A 25,426-nucleotide genomic window follows, 5' to 3' on the forward strand; every position below is an offset into this window, starting at 1 on the left:
ATCTTTCAAATCTCCAACTTGGACAATCATAGTTTTATTAATTTTTGTATTAGATCATTTTAGCAACCATTAACTACCATTGTATAAAACACTAGATAGGCAACTGGAGTTATTAGAGTGCTATTCACAGGAGAATTAAAAACAGAGTGTGATTTTATTTTATTTTATTTTACCTTAATTTATTTTGTTGTTTTGTCTTTCTAGGGCTGCACCCATGGCATATGAAGGTTCTCAGGCTAGGGGTCGAATCAGAGCTGAAGCTGCTGTCCTACACAACAGCCACTGCAACGTGGGATCCCAGCTGCCTCTGGGACCTACAGCACAGCTCATGGCAATGCCAGAATCCTTAACCCACTGAGCAAGGCCAGGGATCAAACCTGCATCCTCATGAATGGTGGTCACATCCATTTTTGCTAAGCCATGACAGGAACTCCAAAACTATAGAGTGTGACATTTTAAACAGGGTTTTTAATTTTTTTCTTACATTATATGACTACTTAAAAACACTGCATAATTCAACAATCATGTAAGCACTTGCAAGTGAAAACTTTTTTAGGATTCATTTTTTAAAAAGACATTCTGGTAGCATCTAGAATTGGTATTTTACAGTTAAATGATTTTGTTAAACATGTATTGCTGTAATATCCCAAAATTATCTGTAATATATGTGTATTGCTGTAATATCCCAAAATGCTGTAATATCCCAGCATTGTCTCTGCTGTAGCATGAGTTTGATGTCTGGCCCAGGAATCTTCATAGGCCTTGGGTGCTGCTGTACAAGAAACTAAAAAAAGATCACAGTGGCAGTAAGTGGCTTACTAAATGATGAAGGTATTTTCTGTTTGTTTGAGTATTTTTTTGGCATGTGGAAGTTCCTGGGCCAGGTACCAAACCTGTGGCACAGCAGCAACCCGAGCTGCCGCATTAACAAAGCTGATTTTGAACCTGCTGAACCACAAGGGAACTCTGAGGATACCTTTTTAAAACCTGAAGGACCATAAGATGATAGCAGTTAAGGAAGTGACAGCTAGAACAGGCGTGTGGATTTCTGACTTGGGGTGCGTTAAGTTTCAGTAGACTGTGATCAGTTACCTCCTACAGGTATATTAGTGCTCTGGCACTTGAGGCCCTCTCGAGATTTTATTTTATTTTTTTATTTTTTTATTTTTTTTGCCTTTTTGTCTTTTGTTGTTGTTGTTGTTGTTGTTGTTGTTGTTGCTATTTCTTGGGCCGCTCCCGCGGCATATGGAGGTTCCCAGGCTAGGGGTCTAATCGGAGCTGTAGCCACCGGCCTACGCCAGAGCCACGGCAACGCAGGATCCGAGCCGCATCTGCAACCTACACCACAGCTCACGGCAACGCCGGATTGTTAACCCACTGAGCAAGGGCAGGGACCGAACCTGCAACCTCGTGGTTCCTAGTCGGATTCGTTAACCACTGCGCCACGACGGGAACTCCCCCTCTCGAGATCTTAAATATTTTGACCTTAAATAAATTCCTATTGTTGAATACCAACTATGGGCCTGGCACTTGGACACAGAATGTACCAGCTGAGGGGTTAGGCTGTCGTGGTAGAAGCAGAAAAACAAATCTTTCCGATATCACTGTAAGACCTTCATGGGAATAACCTGACATGGAGACGGTTAGGTTAGACAACACTGGGGGAGTTTGGCAGAGGATGGGCGTGAGGGTGGAATGGAGGTTGTTAGAAGAGAGCTGAGGGTGACAAGAGCTGCCAAGGGATGGAGCCAGTCATGTGAAGGTTTGGAGAAGGGACCATCTGGACAGAGAGAAGACTGGGTCCCTTCTGTTCATCATTTCACTCTCATATCCTGGAATGACCAGGATCATTTTTTCCAGCCACACCGGGGGACAACTGCCAGGGTCCCAAGCCCTAGGCACAGGCCCAGGGCGAGCACCAGGTACCCCAGTCTGTTCCCTTCCTTATGATCATTTTGATTATTATTTTTGCACGTAGAAAAGAAAATGTGCATAATAAGGGCCTGGCACATTTGGGGGCTTAATAAATACATGTTCTCATTCCTCTCTTATGAACGCTTGCTCTCCTTTTTTGAGGAATTACATAATTATATTGAAATTTCCTTGCTATTAATCTTGAAGGTTTTTCTTACTATTTTGTTATTACCTTTTCTGTTCAACTGTTTCTCCCATCAATAAATATTTTATCAAATAATTGATCCTTTTAAGCCCTGGTATAGGTAAATGAAGCAGTTTGTACAATATTCTATTTATACTCAACAGGGTTTATATGCCAAGGTTTCTTTTCATGCCAAGTATGTTATTTTAATACTAAAATATTTGTCTTTAGAAATAGTTTAAATTTATAGCAGGTATACTTCTTTAAGAACTTGTTGAAATATGTGTATATATATATATAAAATTATGCAGTTAAAATATCCTCTTCTTTCGGTCGAGAATGCAAAGTCAAGTTATGTGTTTTGAAGTTAATCCTTGGATGAAATGTGTTATGTAATTCAGTATTTTGTGGGTGAAAAAACTGACTCAGGATTTCCATGCTCTGTTTACAGAGTCAATCGCCAAAAGAGGGGATGAAAGAATAGAATTGTTCTGGCGAGCATGTGTGAAGTTTTCAATTTAAATATTTGAATTTTCAATCCATGTTCTGTCATTTTTAAGTCTACATGTTTCTAAAGTAGGACATTAAAAATAAAGTAGGGAAATCCAGGTATTTTCTTAGAGAGGGATGAGAAAAACTTTATGCAACTCAGTTATTAAACTAAATTTTAACAGTGTCCTTCTGAGAGTCTTTCACAGAAGTACGTTGATCATTTTTCTGGAGCTTCAGGTCAAAGAGGTAAAAATAGAGTAAATGGAGAAGTAGAAGGTAAGAATGTTATTTTTTTAAAAAGTCAATGTACATATATGATGATAAAACAGGAATTCTGACATATTCCTTTTTTTTTCCAAACATTATTCTGTGTTGGTCATTTATGACTTCCTTGCTTTAGTAATTAATTAATTTTTATTTATTTGGATTTTTTAATTTCCCCAGTACCTTATTTTTTTTCTACTGTACATCATGGTGACCTAGTTACACATATATGTGTACATGCTTTTTTCTCACATTATCATGCCCCATCATGGGTGACTAGACGTAGTTCCCAGTGCTACACAGCAGCATCTCATTGCTAATCCATTCCAAGGCAATAGTCGGTATCTATTAACCCCAAGCTCCCAATCCATCCCACTCCCTCCCCCTCCCACTTGGCAAATACACACACACATACAAGTCTATTCTCCAAGTCCATGATTTTCTTTTCTATGGAAAAGTTCATTCGTGCCATATGTTAGATTCCAAATATAAGTGATATCATATGGTATTTGTCTTTCTTTTTCTGAGTAACTTCACTCAGTTTGAGAGTCTCTAGTTCCATCCATGTTGCTGCAAATGGCATTATTTTGGTCTTTCTTATGGCTGAGTAGTATTCCAGTGTGTATATACACCATATCCAACCCCCCCAAAAATGCTAAAATGTATTTATTTGTTTTTTGACTGCACCTGCAACATGAGGAAGTTCCTGGGCCAGGGATTGGACCTGAGACGCTGCAGTGACAAAGCCAAATCCTCAACCTCTAGGCCACCAGGGAACTCCCGGATATATTCTCCTAGCCAGTGGAAAGCACCTGTTGAATGCATAGTGAGGAAACAGATGAGAAAGGAAGGAACTTGTGGGGCATGTCAAGTGTCAGCAACAGTTTAAACTGAGAGTCCCCTTTAAGTAGCTAAATGATTCATTAGTTCCATTCAAGATCATTTACAACCTTAGGAAAGTCAGGAGACAGGGAAGCGGAGAAGAAGAATGAAGGATGAGAGAGGCAGAGACTACAGGGTGTGAATGAAGGAAAAGGAAGCAGGGTGCTATGGTGGAAGGTGGCAAAGTACAGTGGTTCCTTAGAAAAAGGAGGGGAGGAGGGTCTGAACTGTGAGATGGATATCCAGCAGCAGAACTTGTCGGCGAAGTACAGCCTAATAATCGCAGTCTTACTGTTCTCATTGTGAGGAAGGCATTCAGGACGGAGTTCCCTGGTTGAGCAGCACTGTGTGTTCCCCTCCGTGAGTGGTCATGGGCATATGTGGTCAACTGCAATTGAATATACATGCATGTCATAGAAAGGTTGCTGTTTTAGGGGATGGTGTCATATGGGCCAGAAGGGGAGGACTGGAAAGAAGAAGAGAGCAGGGCACGGTATGGGGGGGATCAAGGAAGCTGTAGGCTGATAGAGTCCATTAGAAATTTACAGGACCTTGAAGCTAGATGTCAGAAGGATTAATTAAGTTGAAGTAATGGAGAAGCAGACTCAATAAAGACCAGACTTTCTCAGATTTAATGAGTGACCAGAGATCTTGTGGCTCTCTGGTGCATCTTCTGAGCCACAGGTGTGGGATTCTGCATTTCTCGCAAGCCCTCAAGGGATGCCCAGGTCGCTGGTCTTCAGGCCAGTGTGCAGACTTGTGTTAGAGAAATCTGAGGGACAAGTCATTGGCTAGTTCAAGATATAACATGATTAAGGAAAAGCATTCTTTCCGGTTCTTTTTTGGTCTCCTTCTTGCTTTTTCTGGCCTCACCCAAAGCATTTGGATGTTGCCGGGCCAGGGATGGAACCCACACCACAGCAGCGACCTGAGCCACTGCAGTAGCAGTATCCAGTCGGGAACCTGCCAGGCTGCAGAGCACTCCTGTTTTTCTTTCTGACCATGTTTATAGCTAGAAGGCAGGAAAGAGGTGAAGGAGGGATTATCCATGTGAGATGCTACAGCCAAGCAGGAGGGAAAAAGGAAGTGGTGGGGATGATCCTTCAAAACATGTAAAAGGGGCAGAATTGAGACCACAGATCTAGAGATTGCCTTTGAAGAGGGGAGGACATGGTGAAAGGAAGGAGGAAAGAAAGACGTTAAGTGGATGATTGTGGTGTTAGTGAGGAAATTGGAGAGAATGCCTTACAAGTGGCTTCAGTGTATTTGTATTTGGCTCTTGTTTTTATTAAGAGGGCTAATTTTTTGTTAAGATCCTTTTGAACATTGGCATGAGATACCAAACCCAACAGATTGTGGAAACAGAAGAAATGAATAGATTCACTCCCTGAATGATAAATTGGTATTATCAGTAAATGCTACACTGATTTTTAAATACAAAATATCACTGATATCTAATATGGCTGTTGCATTTGAATTTATTTTGTCCTTTTTGACAACAGTATTTCAATATTGAATATTTTCTATACATTATTCCTCAGATGTGCCTCATAGACCTCCTTGGGCGAGTGGATCAGGCAACTCTAAGAGGGCTAAACAAGAGGATCCAAGAAATAGAGGCATAGAAGAGGCCCACACGGGTATGGAAAATTGAATATTTCTATGCAGTATTACTCTGCAAGTATATATCCCAGATGGTCAGTTCCACACACTCTCTCTGATGAGAAATGAATTGTACATTCAACTGAAGTGCCATCCCAAATGGGTGCCTCCTAAATCAGAGAGCAAATTGAAGATGATGATAAACGCTTGCAGTATAATGGGGTCCATGCTGCCGCGGTATTGCACGAAAGAGAGGCTGTTGCGTTTTCCCATCAGCTCTCACTTTATCCCCTTGGGATCATGATCCATTCCTCTGATTAGAAACGACTTTTCTCTTTATCAGCCAGCATGTTCACATTGCCGTGTGTGCACTTTGCTAGTGCAAAATCATTGGAAACATAGCATTCCTTCCTTTTGAAATCTTAACTGCATGTTTTGTTAAACCTACATGCCTCTTGCTTATTCAGGATCTATAATGAATGCACACTTCTCTCGGGTTCCTGTCCCTGTCCTAACTCCCCGCACCCAAGAGAGAACATCAAAACCTAACACACTCATTGCCAGAGCCAAGCAGCCGAACTCCACTTGGTACTGACTCTGTATAAATGAATACCTAGCTTTCGTGTTTATAGCTAATTGATACACGTTCGTTTTGCCTTTTAGCTTCTCCTGAAAAACATCCTCACTCGAAGGTAACGCTTTTAGACTTTTAGCTTGAAGTAAGAACTACAGATTTTATCGTGTGTATGTTATGTTTTAATCAACTCTAATCCAAACCCATTCAGCCTCCAGTTGGAGTGACCAATGTTCGTAAAATAAAAGTTGGAACAAAGGATTTGCCAACGTCCAGATCAGGTAAATTTTGCGATACAAATGTAACTCTGAAAAGTAGGACACTAAAATAGTTGAAATGCTCACAGTCTTCTTACTCATGATTCTGCTACTATTTTTTTTTTAATTTAATGGGAGGATTTGAGGTAAATAAGGTAGATGTTACTGTTGGTATCTAAGCTTTGAAAGGTATTTCCAAGCATAAGAAACATAGATTTCGTTGTCTATTTATGCAGTTTTTGGTTCCTGTTTTTAAAATAGAGACAAACAGCAGCATGCCATTATGTGGAATGCTAGTTGAAATGGATTCTCTCTCTCTCTCTTTTTTTTTTTAATGTTTTTATTGTAGTTGACTTACAGTGTTCTATCAAGTACAGCAAAAGGACCCAGCCATGCACACATAGGCATTCTCCTTCACATACCATCGTCTGTCATGTTCTGTGACACATGATTGCATGTAGTTCCCTGTGCTATCCAGGCGGACCCCATGGCCTATCCATTCTAAAGGCAGTTATGTGCATGTACGAACCCAAACTCCCAGTCCCTCCCACTCCCTCACCCTCAACATGGGAAGATGTGAAACAGGAAAACTGCAAAATAAATAGGAATAACTTCAAGCCACTCCTGTAGATAATTCCCCTTCTCAGTTGCTACCATTCGTAAAATATTAAGCAGAGCCTTGTTCTCCAAGGACCCAGGATTTATGCCTTTGTTCATTAATAATGATTGCTCCTATGCAGGGCCCCGATCATATTAGATCCTAAGTATTTCTGGAAACATCTCCTCAGTTGAAGCCTGGACCGGCTTTTTTGCTTATTAAAGCCTTCAGACTCATGTCCCTCCATTTATTTGTATGCCTTTCAAATGCATCCCTCCCACCACACTTAGAGTGATCTGTCTCAAGGGCATGTAGGACCGTGAACCACTCTAGAAAGCAAATGAATGTCCAGGCATCTTACAATGACGTAAAAAGTATTCATAATCGGACTTTTGCCTGACTCTCTATCTCCAGCCTTTTCTGGCTGTCCTTTGCTCCAGTCATCTGAACAGCTGTTGAGACCCTCCTCACCTCTTCCTGTAGTGTAGACAAATGTTTACCTGACTGCATTCTTCTCTTCCTGCCTCAGAACAGCCTTGCCTGCCCTCTCTCTTTCCTGCCCTCTGTTCCTTTGAATCTGACTGACGTCACTGCTGACTCACTTCAGGCATTAACTCTAGAAAGCCATCCCTGACACCTTTTATCTATATTCTTCTTCTTCTTTTTATGCCCACACTCATGAAATGTGAAAGTTCTGGGGCTGCAGATCAAACGTGCACCACAGCAGTGACTGTGTTGTGTCCTTAACCACTAGGCCACCAGGAAACTCCTTTAAATGCTTCTGAAACATCAGTGCCTAGTACTGAGCAGGAACTCAGTAGACAATTATTGAGTAAAAGAAATAAAGACTGTTTATACAAAGATTATTTAAAAAAACTTGTCCTGGAGTTCCCACTATGGTCCAATGGGTTAACCATCCAACTGCAGCGGTTTGGATGTCTTTGGAGCTGTGTGTTCAATCCTTGGCCCTCAGTGGGTTAAAGGATCTGGGCTTGCTGGATAGGCAGGTCTCAGCTGTGGCTCAGATTTGATCCCTGGCCCAGGAATTTCCACACGCTGTGGGAATAGCCAAAAAACGAAACAAAGCAAAAACAACAATGACAACCAAGAAGAGCTTGCCCTCTGCAGTCTAGAAGAAAAGATAATAGATATCTAAAGAAATGATTTGCACTTGAGGAGGAAAAATTGACTGCAGAAATCAATAAAATACTATGGCAGCTCCAGGGGAAGAGATACTTATTTATCTGGGAGAAAATAGCCATAATCAAGGAGGCCTTCCCAAAGCAGGCTGAGTCTGAAAAACATGAAATTTGTCAGAGCAGTAGAGGAATGCATTTCAGAATAAGGAACTGATAACAGCGTAGAAGTAACACCAGTTTGGGAAACCATGGATAATTTTGCAGTTGAGGTTTCATGTGTTGTTAAAAAGGTGCGCTTATCTTTGCTGTACAGCAGAAATTGGCACAGCATTGTAAATCAACTGTAATAGAAAAAATAAAAATCTTTAAAAAATGATTTCATGGAGTTCCCGGCTTGGCACAGCACAAATGAACCCGACTAGGAACCATGAGGTTGCGGGTTCAATCCCAGGCCTCGCTCAGTGGGTTAAGGATCCAGCATTTTTGTGAGCTGTGGTGTAGGTCATAGATGCGGCTCCAATCTGATGTTGCTGTGGCCGTGGCGTAGGCAGCAACAGCTCTGATTAGACCTCTAGCCTGGGAATCTCTATATGCTGCGGGTGTGGCCCTAAAGGGACAAAAGACCAAAAAAAAAAAAAAAAAAAAAGATTTCACTTGAAACATTAAAAAGGTACAATTATGAGGCAAACAAGAGTATATTGTAACTTAGTTTGCTCTCTGTTTTTTCGTTTGGTTGTTTGTTTTTTGCTTTTTAGGGCCATGCCCACCCACGGTATATGGAAGTTCCCAGACTAGAGTCAAATTGGAGCTACTGCTGCTTCCACAGCCACATAGGATCAGAGCCATGTGTGCAACCTACACCACAGGTCATGGCAACACTGGATCCCCAACCCACTGAGCAAAGCCAGGAATTGAACACGCATCCTCATGGATCCTAATTGGATTTGTTTCTGATGGGCCATGACAGGAACTCCTGTCCTGATTTATATGTTTCTATTTGTTCACCGATGCTTGGTGGATGAATTTGCAAGTGAATCTTTGGGGTGTTTGTCTTTGACCTGGTGCCATCTGTATTTCCCAAATGGCTTGTTGAAGTTGTAGATAGTTAGAAGTATTTCTTAAAGAAGAAATATGTGGCTAAGTTTTAAGCTTAATTTAAACTGTCAGTTGATAAACTGTTGGTTTTCTTAATCTATTGTGATAAAGATTCATTTATCTAACTGTTCTAAGTAGTTAATTTTAACTAAACATTTAGATTTGTCAACAGAACAAGACTTAGAAATGAAGTCAGAGGAAGAGCAAGAAAGGCCTGCTGGAAATGAAAATAACCACCCACAGGTGTGTAAGACTGTACATTTAAATATCTGGTTTAATTCTGTTTTCAGTGCTTTAATAACATAGTTCAGGTGAAATTACCTTTCCAACCAGCCGTTTAGAGTCAATAGACAAAAATTTAGTATTTGGTTTTTATAGCATTTCTCCAGCCATAAACCTTAAAAAAATATTGTTAGAGTCTAGGAGTTCCCGTCATGGCCAGGTGGTTAATGACTCCAACTAGGAACCATGAGGTTGCAGGTTTGATCCCTGGCCTTGCTCGGTGGGTTGAGGATCCGGTGTTGCCGTGAGCTGTGGTGTAGGTTGCAGATGCAGCTCGGATCCCATGTTGCTGTGGCTGTGGCATAGGCCGGCAGCTATGGCTCTGATTCGACCCCTAGCCTGGGAACCTCCATATGCCATGGGAGCGGCCCAAGAAATGGCAAAAAGACCAAAAAAAAAAAAAAAATATATATATATATATATATATATATATATATATATATAGTTACAGACTATAATAATCTGTAATGAAACTCTATCCTTGGTATTGAGGCAACAAAATCTGCTCAATATTGTTTGCTTCTTTTTTTTTTTCCCCCTCTTTTTGCCATTTCTTGGGCCACTCCCACGGCATATGGGAAGTTCCCAGGCTAGGGGTCTAATCAGGGCCAGAGTCACAGCAACGAGGGATCTGAGCCGTGTCAGCGACCTACACCACAGCTCATGGCAACGCCGGATTGTTAACCCACTGAGCAAGGGCAGGGATCGAACCCTCAACCTCGTGGTTCCTAGTCGGATTCGTTAACCACTGCACCACGACAGGAACTCCCCTCCTTCTTCCCTTTTTATAACATCCTCCCATGATAAAGAAAGTGATACCTGGAGTTCCCATCGTGGCGCAGTGGTTAACGAATCCGACTAGGAACTGTGAGGTTGCGGGTTTGATCCCTGGCCTTGCTCAGTGGGTTAAGGATTGGCATTGCCGTGAGCTGTGGTGTAGGTTGCAGACGCGGCTTGGATCCTGCATTGCTGTGGCTGTGGCATAGCTCATCGGCTACAGCTCCGGTTTGACCCCTAACCTGGGAACCTCCATATGCTGCAGGAGCAGCCCAAGAAAAATGGCAAAAAGCCAAAAAAAAAAAAAAAAAGAAGTTGATACCCAATATCGAATCATATGATGAAGCTGTTGAAATTATGACCAATATAATAATGATGGCTACTGAGTTAGAATCCTTAAGGAGTCATCAGTCTAGTGGTTCAGAATTGACAGTTTTCAACTGCCAGTCGCAAATGCCCTGATTAAAGATTCATGTTGTCTTGTGAGCTCTCTGTGATTGACTTCAGAATCTACTTCATTCAGAGAATGGGGTCATACAGTCAACCTGATTGCCTATTAAGAGAATCAAACCTTCCAGGGTTGGATTTTTTTACCAGGGCATAAACAGTAGGTTTCTAATGAATGTCATTTTAGGATGGAAAAATCAGTAACTACTATCCAAGTTATTTTAGCCACTCTCGCTAGTGAATATTAGAAGGTAATATAACTGGCTGCAACTTGATATATATATATCAACGTATAGCAATTTGTAGTATAAGATTTGCATTAACATTTAGGAATTTGTTCCTCTTTCTGATTAAGGTTCATTGATTTTGGCTACTACTAATTTGAAGTTAGCCTATTCTCCAGTTATTAGTCCTTAATAAAAAAATGCTCACATGCACTGTGAGTGTTTTTTAAAGTGTAATTTTAAAATGTGGCTTTATAACATTAAAAATTCTCTCCTAATTCATTTTTGTGAGATTTAACACATAAGATTTGTTCAATTCAAACAGACAATGATAAAATAGGTTTGTGAGTTCAGGTTTTTCTCCTATTGCAGGCTAAGGCAAGTTACTTTTCTCTTCTTAGTTGTATGCTCTAGTGATTTGATAGTAACTAAACCTAGAGTAAGAAATTTATGTTTCAAATATTTTCTAATTTTTCTTTATCCATACCTGATTATTTATGGGTAAAGTTATTTTCAAACATGTACCCTGACAGAAAAGATATCTGAAAATCAAATCAAGCCAAGTACCTTCCATGTTTGCATCTGCAAAAAAGCCCTCAAGAACCAGAAGTGAATAAGGAATGTGATAGAGGGGCCCTCTCTGTATATTCAGGACTTACTTGTATACAAAACTATGAGGAAATGTGGTTCAGGCAAGGCAAATTAGAGTAGAAGGGTCATTTCAAACCCATCACAGATGAGTTCAAGCAGAAGTTTGGTGCAATTTGTGAAAAATATAAAATTCCTCTTGGTCCTGAGTTAGAACCACCCGATGCTAACTCTAAAGTAGGAGCAGACTTACAGGAAATACCTTCTGGTCTGACAAACAGGACACTGGATGATGAGGGGGAAAAATACTGGAGTATCTATCTCTGTAGTATTCTAGGCCTTTTCATAACAGAAATAGCCCATTCTCAAAAATGTTTTCCATCATATTCACACGCATGGCTTGCTTGTCATCTTCAAAGCTTTACTGGAATGAAAATAAATTAGACAGTGAAAGGGATAAGCCAGGCACTGCACAAGTTTTTAACAGAAATGAGGAGAGTTCGTGTAAAATTTAAAAAAGGAAGGAACCCCGTAGTTATATTTGAAGTCAAAGAAGACCAAAAATTTGATGTGCACATGTTACCAAATAGGAATCAAACTACCACTTGCTGGAAACCAGACATCAGACACCTGCCTCCGTCTAGTGATGGCAAAAGCCCTTTGGATTTGTAGCTTGCTCCCTCCACTGAGATGAAACGCATGATTCAAATAAAAAGTCACACTATTTCAGTTATTGTAGATAGTCCTAAGAAAATCCAACCTATACAAGCCTGGTTCCAGGAGTCCTTGCATGCAGATCATTGCAGTGCTAATCACTATAAAAGCGTGGAAGCTGCATTAGAAAATGGGTGTTCTTCGCCAAATAGTACCAGAACATCCAAGGTATATCTAAATGAAGAATTACAGCAAGATATGCAAAGGTTTAAGCATGAGATAGGCATGTTGCCCGTAGGGATCCCAGCTCTGGAACAAGAGAAAATTCATCTTCAGAAAGATGTAGAGCTTCATTTGTTATGGCTTTGGTTCTTGCCTTAATCAGTTATCTGATCCATTCTGATTTTCCACTTATGAAGATTTCCATATAAACTGGGGTCATCTAAATATGTAATTGGGTGGAAATAGGAATTTCTGCCATCTAAATAACAGGAGTTCATGAAAATATTTTCTTGGGTTTTATTGCTCAATCAACCCAAGTGTCTCTCTGTCAGTCTTTCAAGTGGGCTGGGAAACTAATTTAGCTACCTTGTGGCCTTGTGAGCCAGAATAGGCACAAAGGGAGTTACTTAAGAAATATATTAAGCTGGAGGGTTGTTTTCTATTTAAAATCTATTGGCTTAAAACTAAATTGCATTCCCACAGAATGAGAAGGAAGCCGTGATTAAGAGAAGGGGCTGAAACCCATGTTTCCACTAATCTGTTTATTGAGCCTTCCTGTGTGCAGTCTTACCTGCTTTACTCAGTCCCTAGCCTAGGCACTTCGAATCCCAACATGGCCTTTTCAAGATATTTTTAATAACAAACGCATGGACTCATACATATTCTTTAATTACCACTTCCAGCTGTTTCTGTTGAGTCAGGCCTTTACATTATGTTGTTTCATGAAATATGGAAAGTTTGACATGTATGATTTTATCGTATAGGTAGTATGAGCCCTCAGCAAAAAAAAAAAAAAAAAAAAAAAAAAAAAAAAAAAAAAAAATCAGTATTTTATCTCCAAAGGAGACAACTGAGTTTTGAGGTGTGTTATTTTTTTTTCTTCCAGTAATAGATTATTTGTTTATTTGCTTTATTTGTATAAGAGGTGCTTTCAGTTTCAAAGGTAGGCAAAATCTGGAGATATTCTGCTTTAAAGGGAAAAGGAGATAAGCCCCACCCCCCAATTGAGGAAGGCATTGAATTTCTTGACCAAAAATCACACTTTTAACACACCTGGTTAATATGATGTTTATTTGGTAATTTATCAGATTCAGTGTTGTAGAATTGTATCATCTCTTTGTGTGTGTGTGTGTGTGTGTGTGTTTTGGTTTTTGTTTTTTCTTGGGCTGCTCGTGAGGCATATGGAGGTTCCCAGGCTAGGGGTCTAATCGGAGCTGTAAGCCACCGGCCTACGCCAGAGCCACAGCAATGTGGGATCTGAGCCCATGCCTGTGAACTACACCACAGCTCATGGCAATGCTGGATCCTTGACCCACTGAGCAAGGCCAGGGATCGAACCTGCAACTTCATGGTTCCTAGTCAGATTTGTTAACCACTGCACCACGATGGGAACTCCTGTATCATCTCTTTGATGCCATAAAATGCTAGGGAATGCTCCATTAGGGCTCTTGGACAAATCATTTAACTTTCTTGGTTTTATTCCCATTATTGGTAAATAGTGAGGCTAGAGTAGATAATGATCTCTATACCATCCAGCTATAGGATTTTATGGTTATCGAATATGAAATTGGAAAGTATTACTCATTTTCCATCATTCCATACAAACTAACAGCTTCTCAGTTTCACTCTTCCCTTGGTGTCTGGGTAAACATGGGTTCCTCAATTTTAGTGAACATCATTATGTTTTTGAACCCCCCCCAAAAAAAAACATTGTAAAAGGCCAGAAGAATATCTCCACAGGGAGAATATCTTTAGTGTGGAAAGAAGAAAGTTTCCTTTTTGTTATCAAAGAGTCGCAGCCTCTAAATCTGGCTGGTGAAGAGAAAATCCAGGTTGTAAAGACAGAAGAGGACAAATACTGTGTCCTGGCCTTTTTATTGCTCTGTCTCTGCCAGACAGATGGGGAAACCTGGATGTGCATATGAAACATAACCAACATTAAGAAAGCTCTGTTTGAAATTTTGGGAATTCTGTTTCTTTTCCTCAAAGAGGAAGAAGCATAATTTACAAAAAAATCAATGACTTGTAATGATAAAATCAGTATAAATATATTTTTAGCCATTAAAACCAGAGCAAACTCTGAGTCAAATGACAAGATTAATGCAAACCGAGAAGGTCTTTATAGTGAATAAAGTAAGAACAGTCATCTTCAGTGTCAAACTTTCACAAAAGGTTGAAGCAGAAAAGAAGGAGCACAGAAGCAGTGTGATGGAAGCGTCAGAGAGCAGACGTGATGCTGATGAGAGTGGGTTACTTCAACAGAGGCAGAAGGGAAAGACTCATACCCAGCAGTTTCCTACTATGGAGAATGAAGATTCTGATAGGTAACCTATATCAATATGTAACAGTAGACAATTGTTATTTTCCTATCAAACCAATTCACATTTGAGCTGATGTTCATAATTAATGAACTGTATATTTCCCTAAGACTATAGTTATTTTAAATACTCTTGTCCTTTAGCCTTAATACTAGAGTTAATTGGTTCCCACTCCACCTTATCACAGGGTTAGAGTTTCCTGGATTTGCCTGGATGCTGGTCTGTACCATAGATGGTGTCATCTATTTCAGTATGTTTTATGTTTCAAGTTAGCGTCCGTCCACTTCAGCTTCACGACTCCTTTCAGCATTTCTTGGGAGGCAAGTCTAGTGGTGGTGAACTCCCTCCACTTTGGTTTGTCTGGGAAAGTCAATCTCTCCTTTATTTGTGAAAGACAACTTTTCTGGAATAGAGTGTTCTTGCTTGGCAGTTTCTTTCTCTTAGCGCTTTGGGTATGTCATCCTCGTCCCTCAAAATTCTTTGAGAGAATTATTGGGGGGTTCCCTTAAAATTTACAAGCCTCTTCTTCCTGCTTTTAAGATTCTTCATCTTTGAATTTTAACACTTTTATTATAATATCTCTTGGTGAAGATTTCTTTGTTTGGTGATGTATGAGCTTTAGCCCTTTGGCTGCCCAAATCTCTCCCAGGTTTAGGAAGTCCTCAGGCATTTTTTTTTTTCCTTTAAATAAGCTTTCTGCCACCTTCTCCCTATCTTTTCATCTCCCTAGCTCCACCTTTCTCCCTATCTTAACTGCAGTAATTCATGCATTGCTTCTTCTGATGATACCTGGTCATTCACATGGGCTTCCTTGACACTTTTTCATGCTTTTGTTCCTTCTTCTCCTACAGATGATTTAAAAGTCCTATCTCTTAACTCATAGGCTCTTTCTTCTGCTTGGTCCATTTTGCTATCAGTGCTTAGTGTATTTTTCCTTTCATTCATTGTATTCTTTAGCTCCAGAATTTCCATTTGGGTTTTTAAAAAATATAACTTTATATGTATATGTAGTTATTGTTCCTATCTCTTCTTAAATGTCTCCTTTTGTTTGTGTATTATTTTCCTGATTTGGTTGGACTGTGATTAGTGGAAGATTATTGTGATCCTTTGATGTTATCATGTTTTCTTGATGTCATGTTCCTTAATGTTTTGCATTGCTGTCTTTGCCTTTGAATTCACAGTTTCCTCTTCCAGTCTTTAATGACTGCCCTCTCCAGTGTGTCTAAGCTTGTACACTTCATTGGTGTGCTAGAAGTTCTCTGCTGGAAACCTGGATTTCCACAAAGGCTCTCTATAAACTATGAGTGATTAGCTACAACAATGTTTCCAGGGGTTCTGTGGATATGGCTAAGTGTGGCTGGAGCCAATTCATGGGGCAGGCAGTGTCCACTGCTGGGATGGGGTCTGTTTGTCTGTTACTCAGGATGTGAGTATGCAGGACTCTTTGCAGGCCCCTTGGTGTCTGGAGCTGGATCCTATAACCCCCACAAACCGCTTTGGTCCATGGATTGATTCCACACTGGGGTGGGGGGAGGCACATGATGAGGCACCTCTTTTTCAGCCATGATGCTGCCTTCATCCCAGCATGTGGGTGTTTTAAAAGTAAATATTTCTTCCTCAAGATATTTCCTTGATTGCTTCTTTCCTGGCTCATGTGCCCTGCGATATATTTCTAAAAAATCATTTGAAGTAAGCATTGTTATATTTAAAACAAAGAACATATAGTACAAGTCTAAATATAGTCCCATGTCTAAGTGCCATTTCTTTGAGACACCGAACTCTAGCTTTTTTCTTTTTTTTTTTTTCTTTTTTTTTTTTTTTGCCATTTCTTGGGCTGCTCCAGCAGCATATGGAGGTTCCCAGGCTAGGGGTCTAATGGGAGCTGTAGCCACCGGCCTACGCCAGAGCCATAGCAACACAGGATCCAAGCCACGTCTGTGACCTGCACCACAGCTCACAGCAATGCCAGATCCTTAACCCACTGAGCAAGGCCAGGGATCAAACCCGCAACCTCGTAGTTCCTAGTCGGATTCGTTAACCACTGAGCCACGACGGGAACTCCTGACTCCAGCTTTTTAGCGTAACATTTGTGGTTCTTCAGATGTCCTTGTCAGACTCATCTCTCTGCTTGCTTTCATGTAGTTTGTACTTTTCTTTCCAATTCCTTAGAAACACCTCCATGTCATGTGCCTCATCGTCATGCTCCCATTCGCCACTCTATGTAGAATGACTTTCTCCCATTTCTTTTCCCCATGACTTCCTGTTTTATTTTACCTCTTCTGTAAAAATTTCCTCATATTTACTTACAACTGTCATATGAGAACTACATATCACATTGTATCATCACTGTAAACTGTCTTTGAACCAAGAATTTGTATTTCCTTGTATACGGGTGGTACTTCACAACTGCTTTGTGAAGCAATCAGTGACTTAGAAGGATAAGAATTGGAATTTCATGACAACTGTTTTTAACTATGAGTAGAATTTTTAGAAAACATTGGCTTTTTAATGGATCTCTTTTTCAAAGTAACTGTCCTGGCATGCCCATGAAAGAAGTATGGAAAAAGAAAATTGAAAAAAAGACGTCAAAAGAAGTTGTGATTCCATCAATATTGGAGAAGGCTGATTCACTTACTACTGGTTTACTACACATGAAAAAGGACAGCAGCTTAAGTGAAAGAGATCAGGATGATGGCAGGTAAAATCTACAAATTCTTTATTTCTAGGTGAAAAGATAGTAGCAGTGAATACTTCTGGAAATAGATCAGCATAATATAGTATACAAGCCAAGCCAAGCCAAGAGAATGCTCAGCTCTATCAGGTGAATGCTGCTGAAGAGCTGAGATGGGGATGAGTGCCTTTGATTGGAAGTAGTTTCAAGAAATAGGCCCCATAGCAGGTGCCCTGGAGTGAATAAGGGTAAACTCCTTAGAGAATATTTACTGGCTGACAACTGAAGAGGAATGTGGAGTTCAAGGGAGTTTTCTTTCCTTTCCTATGTGAAGATGAGTGTTTTAGGGGTTTTCTTTGTTTGTTTCATGTTGGAAATGACCCAGGAGAGGACCTGTTTCTTCAGTTTAGTCGTGTTTGCCTTTCTGGCGTTGGAAAGCTTATTGATTGTACTCCATTATCTTTACAATAGTGTAGTAACCTAATTGTCCACAATATCTCTATTCGTGAGGAGTTTATGTTAAGGGCTTGTTCACTGGATGTGAAGGGGAATCATCTTAAATAACTGAATATGCAGATGGTTACTGAGAAGTTATCATGCATGGATATTAAAAAGATGTAATCACAACTATACAAACACATAGGACATAGTGAATAAGACTGAATCATTCTTGATAATTCTTGATATTACAGGGTCTTTAACAGGATGAACTCATGAATAGCTGTGGTTTTGTGAGGTACTTGACTCGGACTATATTAATTTTACTGTTTAGACTCCATGGAAAAGGGGAAGCCTTCTTTACGTACAATAGGAAAATAAACTATTGAACAGCCTCTCACAGATTATTACTTATGAATTATAAAGCTCTAAATGACCAAAGCCATGCTTCCTGTGCCAAACTGTCATTAACATGCACTGTGTGCTCAAGGAATGTATATGAAATGCATGAGTAAACAGCTGAATGGGTGACTAAATGCCTGTTGATGAATGTCTTTAGAAAAAGCAAGTCTTTGCTGAAAGTTGATTTCTCATATTGGCTAGGTCTGAAGTCTATTTTTTAAAAGGCATGCAAGATTCAGAAATTCTTGACAATTATAGCTGGACATGGAACAATAATATGGATATATTTGCTATCATATTATTGAAATGTCTTAAAAATAAAGAGGACGTTCTCAGCATATTGTGACACACAAGTGTTGAAGATTCCCTGGGTTTGAATTCTGGGTCTGGTACTGAACAGCTGTCTGGGTTTGAGCCAGCTGCTTAGCCTTTCTGTGCCTCATTTTCTCTCTGTGTAAAGCACCTAATGCATTGCCTACCTTCCAGAATTGTTGTGAGGATTAAATGCCATTTAGACATGTAAAGTGCTTAGAATAATACCCAACAGTTGTGTAGTAAGTCCTTAAAAAGCCAATACCATGCTATTTTGAAAAGGGTTTCTTTCATGTAAGGACTTAAGTGATACTTTCCGAATAGTTGTAGTGCCATGAAAGCTCTTTTTTACTGCAAATGACAACAAAAACCCCTGATAGATTTCTTCCTGTCAAATAATGCAAGTAACCTTGCTAATGCTTTTCCTTTTCCTTCGCTCGTTTGCTCTAACTTTAATGCTTTTGTTAATATTATTATTGGTGGGTTTTCTTGATCCTTTAATATGATTCTATGTATTGAAGCATCCCTTTTATAGAATCTCAATTGCCAATGCAAAGAATTTATATAAAAACAAGGAATTTAGTTATTTTTGTATGTTAAGTATTTGATGTTTGCTGAAACGAATGGTTTGTTTTTTCAGGCATGCAAAGAAAATATCTAATGAAAAGAACAAGGTATTGTAAAAACTTCATTATAAAAAATATTATCCTGTAGTAAAAAATACTTTAAAATAGGTATAGTGGAGGGAGTTCCTCTGTGGTACGGTGGCGTAAGAATCTGTCACTGATGCAGCTGTGATATAGGTCACAACTCTGGCTCAGATTTGATCCCTGGCCTGGGAACTTCCAGGTGTTTGTGCAGCTAGAGAGAGAAGGAAGGAAGGAAGGAAGGAAAGAAAGAAAGAAAAAGAGAGAGAGAAAGAAAGAAAGATCAAACAAATGAACAAGAAAGAAAGAAAAGGGGGAAAAGGTATAGTGGAAAAGTAGAGGAGTTCCTTTTGTTGCAGCAGGTTAAGGGCCCAGGTTTGTCACAACTGCACCTTGGGTTGCTGCTGTGGCATGGGTTTGATCCCTGGCTCAGGAACTTCCCCATGCTGTGGGCAAGATTAAAAAAAAAAAAGAAAAGTAAAGGAGAAATAGAAAATCTAGTTTTGTTGTAGTGACATTTGCGTTAAAAAAATAGTTTAGGAGTTCCCTTTGCAGCTCACTGGGTTTAGGCCCCAGTGTTGTCTCTGTGGGGATGCAGGTTCAATCCCTGGCCTCGCACAGAGGGTTCACATTCTGATGTTTCCACAAGCTCAGGATAGGTTACGGATGTGCCTGGGAACACACGTTGCCATGGCCATGGCATAGGCCTGCCAGCTGCAGCTCCCATTTGACCCCTAGCCAAGGATCTTCCACATACCCTGCTGTGGCTATGAAAAAAAAAAGTTATAGAAACACTATTAATAAATTTATCCTTTTCATAGCAATCATTTCTTTGAAGAAGTATCTATGTTTTTGTTTCATAAAAGATGGATATTTATCAACTCTGTACACTTAGTACGTTCTCATAAGTATTTGTTGGGCATTGTGAAAAAATGATTATTTGTTTGTAGGTCCCAGGGCAAGTTAATTCTGTGGATGACCTTGGTGACTTAACTCTGATACCTGAAACAGCTTCTGAGGATCGTGAGTTGCTTTGCTCCGAGTCTAAGACTTCTGTGTTGCTAATTGAACAACCTGGCCTGGAGTGTAAAGGTAGGACCGTTGTACAAACTGACAGCCTTTTTGTGTCAAGCTCTAATATACACAGAGCTGTACACGGAGCAGTACTGTCCAGTACTGCACACGGAGCATGGATATGTTACTGTGCTGTTCAAGTGTGAGACAAAGGATTTCTATGAAAGTATAATGAGTTATTATATGCTCTCAGCCAAAGGGCAGTGATAATTCCCACTCACTGTGTTTTTCTGTTGACTTGGCTTCTCGCCTGTGCCTTCACCCAAGGTCAGTTGATCACTGGCCTCCGAGAATGCTGACGTAACCTCAGGACTTGCTGCCCTGCATTTCCCCCTCCTGGAACCTTGGTGTTCACGGTAACCACCATTATTAGGTACGTTTTTTTTTAGAAAATTAGGTCTTGTCATGTTGGCCCCTCGCTTACAGTCCAGCTGCTGCTTCTCTTTGCTGTGTGGTTAAAGGCCACAGTCAATCCTCTGGCTTCCTCTTGTACCCATTTTAGACCCTTCTTTCCAGGGGAACTTTAGAATCAGCTTGTCTCTTTCTTTAAGAAAAATCTGCTAGTCTTCTGCAAATGAGTTCTGGATCATGTTGCATCTACCGATTTCTTTGGGGGAGAACTGACTTCTTAACAATAGTGAGTTTTCAAGCCTTGGAGAAAGACCATTTCTCCATTCCTGCAGATCTTCCTTGAATTTCTCCGTAATATTTTGGAGTTTTCAGTGTATCGATGTCTCCGTCTTTTATGTGGTTACCTGTATTTCTTCTTTTTCAGGGCAGTTGTAACTAGTATATTTTAAATGTTAATTTCTGAGGGTTTATTCTGATGATAGAAATATGGTTGGATTTGGTATATTGATTCTGTGTCTTCCAACCTTACCAAGCTCATTTAGTAGGTCTTGTGGATTTTTGGTAGATTCTCTCAGATTTTCGGTGTGACCAAAGGTTGGGAAGCTTCTTCATTCCTAAACTACTCTCTTACTGAAGACAGTTCATCTTCAAGACTTGCAGCCAGCCAGCACCTTCTCTGTCCAGCTAACCAGCCCATGAAGTTGTGCTGTGAGTGTAGTAGCACAGACAGCACAGACATTTATGGAAGTGTCTGTGTTTTGGGAGAACTTCACCAAAGCAAGCAGCCTGACCCACAAGGCGGAGTTCGCTAACTCCTATTAGGAAACCATGCTGCCTGCTGATTCGCAGCCAGTTTCACTTCTTCATTGCCCCTCCGATGCCTTCTGTTGCTTGACTTTGACCATGGCACTGGCTGGAACCTCTGGTATTGTGCTGAAGAGGAGCAGAAGAAGCTGTTCCTGTCTTAGTCCCTGTATTCTGGGAGGAGCATTCCGTTTCTCCTCATTAGATACAGTGTTGGCTGCGGGTTTAATCATAGGTCTCCATCATCTCGGAGAAGTTCCCTTGTATTCCTGGTGTGCTGGCAGGTTTTCTCAGGACGATGTGGAGTTTTGTCAAGTGCATCTTTTTATCTACCGACAGGATCGTATGGTGTTTCTTTTTAGTTTGTTAATATGGGGATTGACCTAAGTTGATTTTGAAAGAGCGAAACAGCCCTGCGTTCTGCATTCTTGGGATAGACCCCATTTGGACAGATTATCCCTTGAAGGTATTTTTGGCTTTAATTGGCTGATGTCCTATTTAGAATTTTTACCCCCGTTTTCATGACATAGCTTTCTTGGAATACCGTTTACTGGTTCTGGTTTGAGGATAATGCTAATTTCACAGAATGAGTGGAGCACTGTGAGGCATCTTCCTTGTTTGAGGAGAATTTGTGTGGAATTGGTATTATTTCTCCCAAAAGCATTTGGTAGATTTCACCAGCGTAGCCATCTGGGCCTAGAATTTTCCTTTGTGGGAAGGTCTTTCCCTGGGGCTCTCGTTCCTTTTTCAGATAGAGGGCTATTTGGCTTACTTGTTCTTTCTGCATTGCGCTTTGGTAATTTTTCTCTTTCAAGGAACTTACCCATCTCATCTGAGTTGTCCAATTTGTTGCCCTAAGGTTTATGATATTACTCTGTCATCCTGTTCATATGGGTAGACACTGTAGCAAGATCACATTACTCCTTTTGGAAACTAGTAGTTTGTCCTTTCTCTCGTTGTTTCCTTACCGGCCTGGCTAGAGGTCTATCCCTCGTAGGGATCCCCTGGAAACATTTGTTTTCACTGAGTTTTCCACATTGTGTTATTTGTCCTCTTTCTCATTGAGTTTTGCCTTTGATGTTTCTTTTTTCCTTTCTTGTGATTTCTTGGAGTTTAATGTGCTCTTTTGCTGGTTTCTTATGGAGCAAGCCAAGGTCACTGATTTGAGACCTTTCTTCTTTTCTGAACCAGACATTCAATGCTATAAATTTCCCTGGATGTAATAAGCAGCATCCCATCGATCGTGGGATAACGTGTTTTCACTTTCAGTTCCACTCAAAATGAGTTCTAATTCCTCTTCTCATTACTCCTTTGACTCAAGGGTTATTTAGATTCCAAATATTTGAGTGTTTTCCAGAGGTATTGTCATTCTTCATTTCCAGTTTCATTGCTTTGTCATCAGGGAACACACTCGGTATGACTTAGATCTTTTTGGCTTGCTCCTTTTATTAAGCTGTATTTTATGACCCAGAATATAGTCTCTTCTGGTAAGTGTTCTCTGGCTACTCGAGAAGAATATTGGTGTTCAGGTCTATCATATCCCTGCTGCTTTGCAGCCTGTCAACTTTATTGAGGGAGGGCTAGTGCCATCTCAGAATATAATTGTGTATTTGTTTCTCTGTGCAGTTCTCTCAATTTTTGCTTCATGAGTTTTATGAAAATTCAGTTATTTATTTTTTTTAATTCATTTGTTTTTGGCCCTGCTGGTGGCATATGGGAGTTCCCAGGCCAGGGATCAAACCCACACATCCACAGCAACCAAAGTCACTACAGTGAGAACAGGGGATCCTTAACCCACTGCACCACTGGGGAACTCCCTCTTCTCATGTTCTGACCTGTGCTGTCTGCTTTGGTTCCACCAGACTCTCAGTGTCATCACGTCAACTCAGGGAGCCTGGTGGCCTCCAGGTCAGCTCCTTCTGCCTGTGTTGGGGCCTGGACATTCTCTCAAGGCAGTGAGCTGGGGTGTTGCTTCAGGCTAACCTCGTGTGTTTTCAGGGAACATTGTCCTTCCTTGCCTGAAGCCCCTGGTCTGGAAAAGCATTTGTTATGTATTCTGTTTGTGTTCCTTTTGCTTGTTTCAGGTAGGAAGGGAATCTTGCACATGTTCCTCTGTCTTGGTGAGGAGCAGATGGCAGGAGGACGTGGGCACAGGCTGTGCACTGTCTACAGTGTTCTTCTTCCTTCTTTGCTCCGTGCTTCTGGCTCAGCCTTCATTTCTCAGTGTGGTCATCTCCTCCTTGGGGAATCTTCCCTGGACCCAGTCTACATCCAGTTACGTTATTGATCATGGACCTCTCTTGTCTTATAGTACCTCTCTGAGTTTTTCTTTGTTTGTCTCTCTCTTCTACTAGACTTGAAGCTGAACAAGAGCCAGGGGTCTTGTGTGTTTTATCTGCAGAGCTTATTCGCATGCTTCCACATTATAGATATCCAATATGTATTGTCTCATGTTATGGATGAGTGACTGTACAAAGCACCCCACCCTTTATCCACAAGAATTGCTCATGCGTTTTATTTCTGTTTTTCTTTTCTCCCAAATGTAGGTTCTCTTAGCTTAGGTGCAGTTTTTGCATACAAAAGATTGCTAGAATTGAAAAACAACCGATGTGAACTCCTTAAAGCAAAAGTTAAAAACATGGAAAGTACGATCAGTGGCCTACAAAAGGAGCTATCAGAAACAAAAGAAGTGAAGTCCCAGTTAGAGCATCAAATGGCAGAGTGGCAAGGAGAGCTCTGCAGCTTGAGGTACTGAGCATCTTGGTTTTACCATTTAACTGTTTTCATGATGCAGTTATAGAAGAGATGTTTTATAAGTGCTATCTTACCTTCTAGGATTTTAGAGGGGAAAATCGTCATTAGTATTGTGGACCGTGAGTTCCTGAAGATAAATTAGCAAGTTCTTAAGATTGAAAACATCTGATAATTTAATGCATATAATTGCACATAATCATTGTCATGACCATACCAACGTCCACCTTATAGATACCACATTCCTTAGTTGCCAGACTGAATTTTGGTCATTTTTCATTTTCTGTATTAGTATTAATGATACAAGGAACATCTTTTCTATAAATTCTTTAATATTTTATGACTTGGATAAAGTATAAGAACTTGAAAAAAAAGTCTACAATCCAGAATTCTGTTTTTTGTTTGCTTGTTTTTTCCTTTTCTGGTTGTACTCTTGGCATGTGGATGTTCTGGGGCCAGGGATCAAAGTGGCAGTGACATGGAATCAAGCCAGGTCCTCCACCCCATGTGCCACAGTGGGGACTCCTCAATCCATTTTTCTGAATTGTTCTCAGAGAAGATTCTATTACTTTACATTCCCACTCACAGACGTATGAAGTGGCCCTTTTTCTCAAGGCAGAAATTTTTTTAAGTATTTTTCAGTTGTCTTCTTAGCACGTGTGGATAGAATAAAATGTAAAATGGAAAGTGATTATTGATTAGCTTATTCAACATCTTTCTCATATGTAGATAAAATTGCTTCTGTGGTCTATGCTGAAAGGGCATATTTTTCTTTAGGGTTTAATTAAAATGTATCCTGTCTTGTTGGGGGGAGGGCTGATTTTAAAATGATTTACTAAATAGTGTTTAACAAGATAAGTTGAAAGTGTTGCAAAAGAAAAAAATACAAAGTGCAGGGGAGGTAGTTCCTGCTGTGGCACAGCAGGATTATGATCTGGCATTGTCTCTGTGGTGGTGAGAGTGGTGATGTATGTCAGAGCTGCGGCTTAAATTTGATCCCTGGTCCAGCAACTTCCGTATGCTGCAAGTGTGGCCAAAAACAGAAAAACAAAATTGTAGGACAATAGATATTAGACTCCTTCGCCTGGTTTGATTCTAATAATTTCCGGATAGATGTTCTGTAAAAGACATCTACAGACGATATTACGCACTGTAGATGTAGAGACTTGCAGATGCAAAAATAGCCACAGAGGTTATCTTGCACTCTAAATCATTTGGGGGTACACATAAGAGTTCAGGAAGCTGCACTACCATTTCTAGTGAACTTGTAAACTTGTTTCTAAACAACAGCTTCCCCTTTTAATTAGTAACAAAATCATCCATTCTAATGGAGCGTCGTTATGACTGTGTGGGACATAAGTTTAGTTTTCACCTCTAATTTTCCTGAATAATTTCAAAATTTCTTTCCTACACAATTCACTAGTTACACTGGATTAAAACTTACTAAGTAGCAGAATGTTTTT

The 25,426-nt window shown here is 40.2% G+C and overlaps 1 protein-coding gene across 1 annotated transcript in view; it reads left to right on the top strand.

Annotated features, from left to right (window-relative positions):
• Positions 1-25,426, top strand: part of LOC100155289 (uncharacterized) — an 89,564-nt gene that overhangs the window by 41,110 nt on the left and 23,028 nt on the right. The window contains exons 23-32 of the mRNA XM_085004476.1: positions 2,773-2,922; positions 5,265-5,376; positions 6,002-6,030; positions 6,124-6,193; positions 9,162-9,244; positions 14,368-14,519; positions 17,041-17,211; positions 18,977-19,010; positions 19,934-20,075; positions 23,759-23,960. Coding sequence (XP_084860602.1) covers positions 2,773-2,922; positions 5,265-5,376; positions 6,002-6,030; positions 6,124-6,193; positions 9,162-9,244; positions 14,368-14,519; positions 17,041-17,211; positions 18,977-19,010; positions 19,934-20,075; positions 23,759-23,960 — 1,145 coding nt within the window. The remainder of the gene's footprint in view (positions 1-2,772; positions 2,923-5,264; positions 5,377-6,001; positions 6,031-6,123; positions 6,194-9,161; positions 9,245-14,367; positions 14,520-17,040; positions 17,212-18,976; positions 19,011-19,933; positions 20,076-23,758; positions 23,961-25,426) is intronic.

Source organism: Sus scrofa, chromosome 17 (assembly GCF_054392235.1).
Source record: "Sus scrofa isolate SSC_HxYL_T2T_F1_AM1 chromosome 17, Sscrofa_HxYL_maternal_Yorkshire_Landrace_v2.0, whole genome shotgun sequence".
Taxonomy (NCBI): Eukaryota; Metazoa; Chordata; class Mammalia; order Artiodactyla; family Suidae; genus Sus; species Sus scrofa.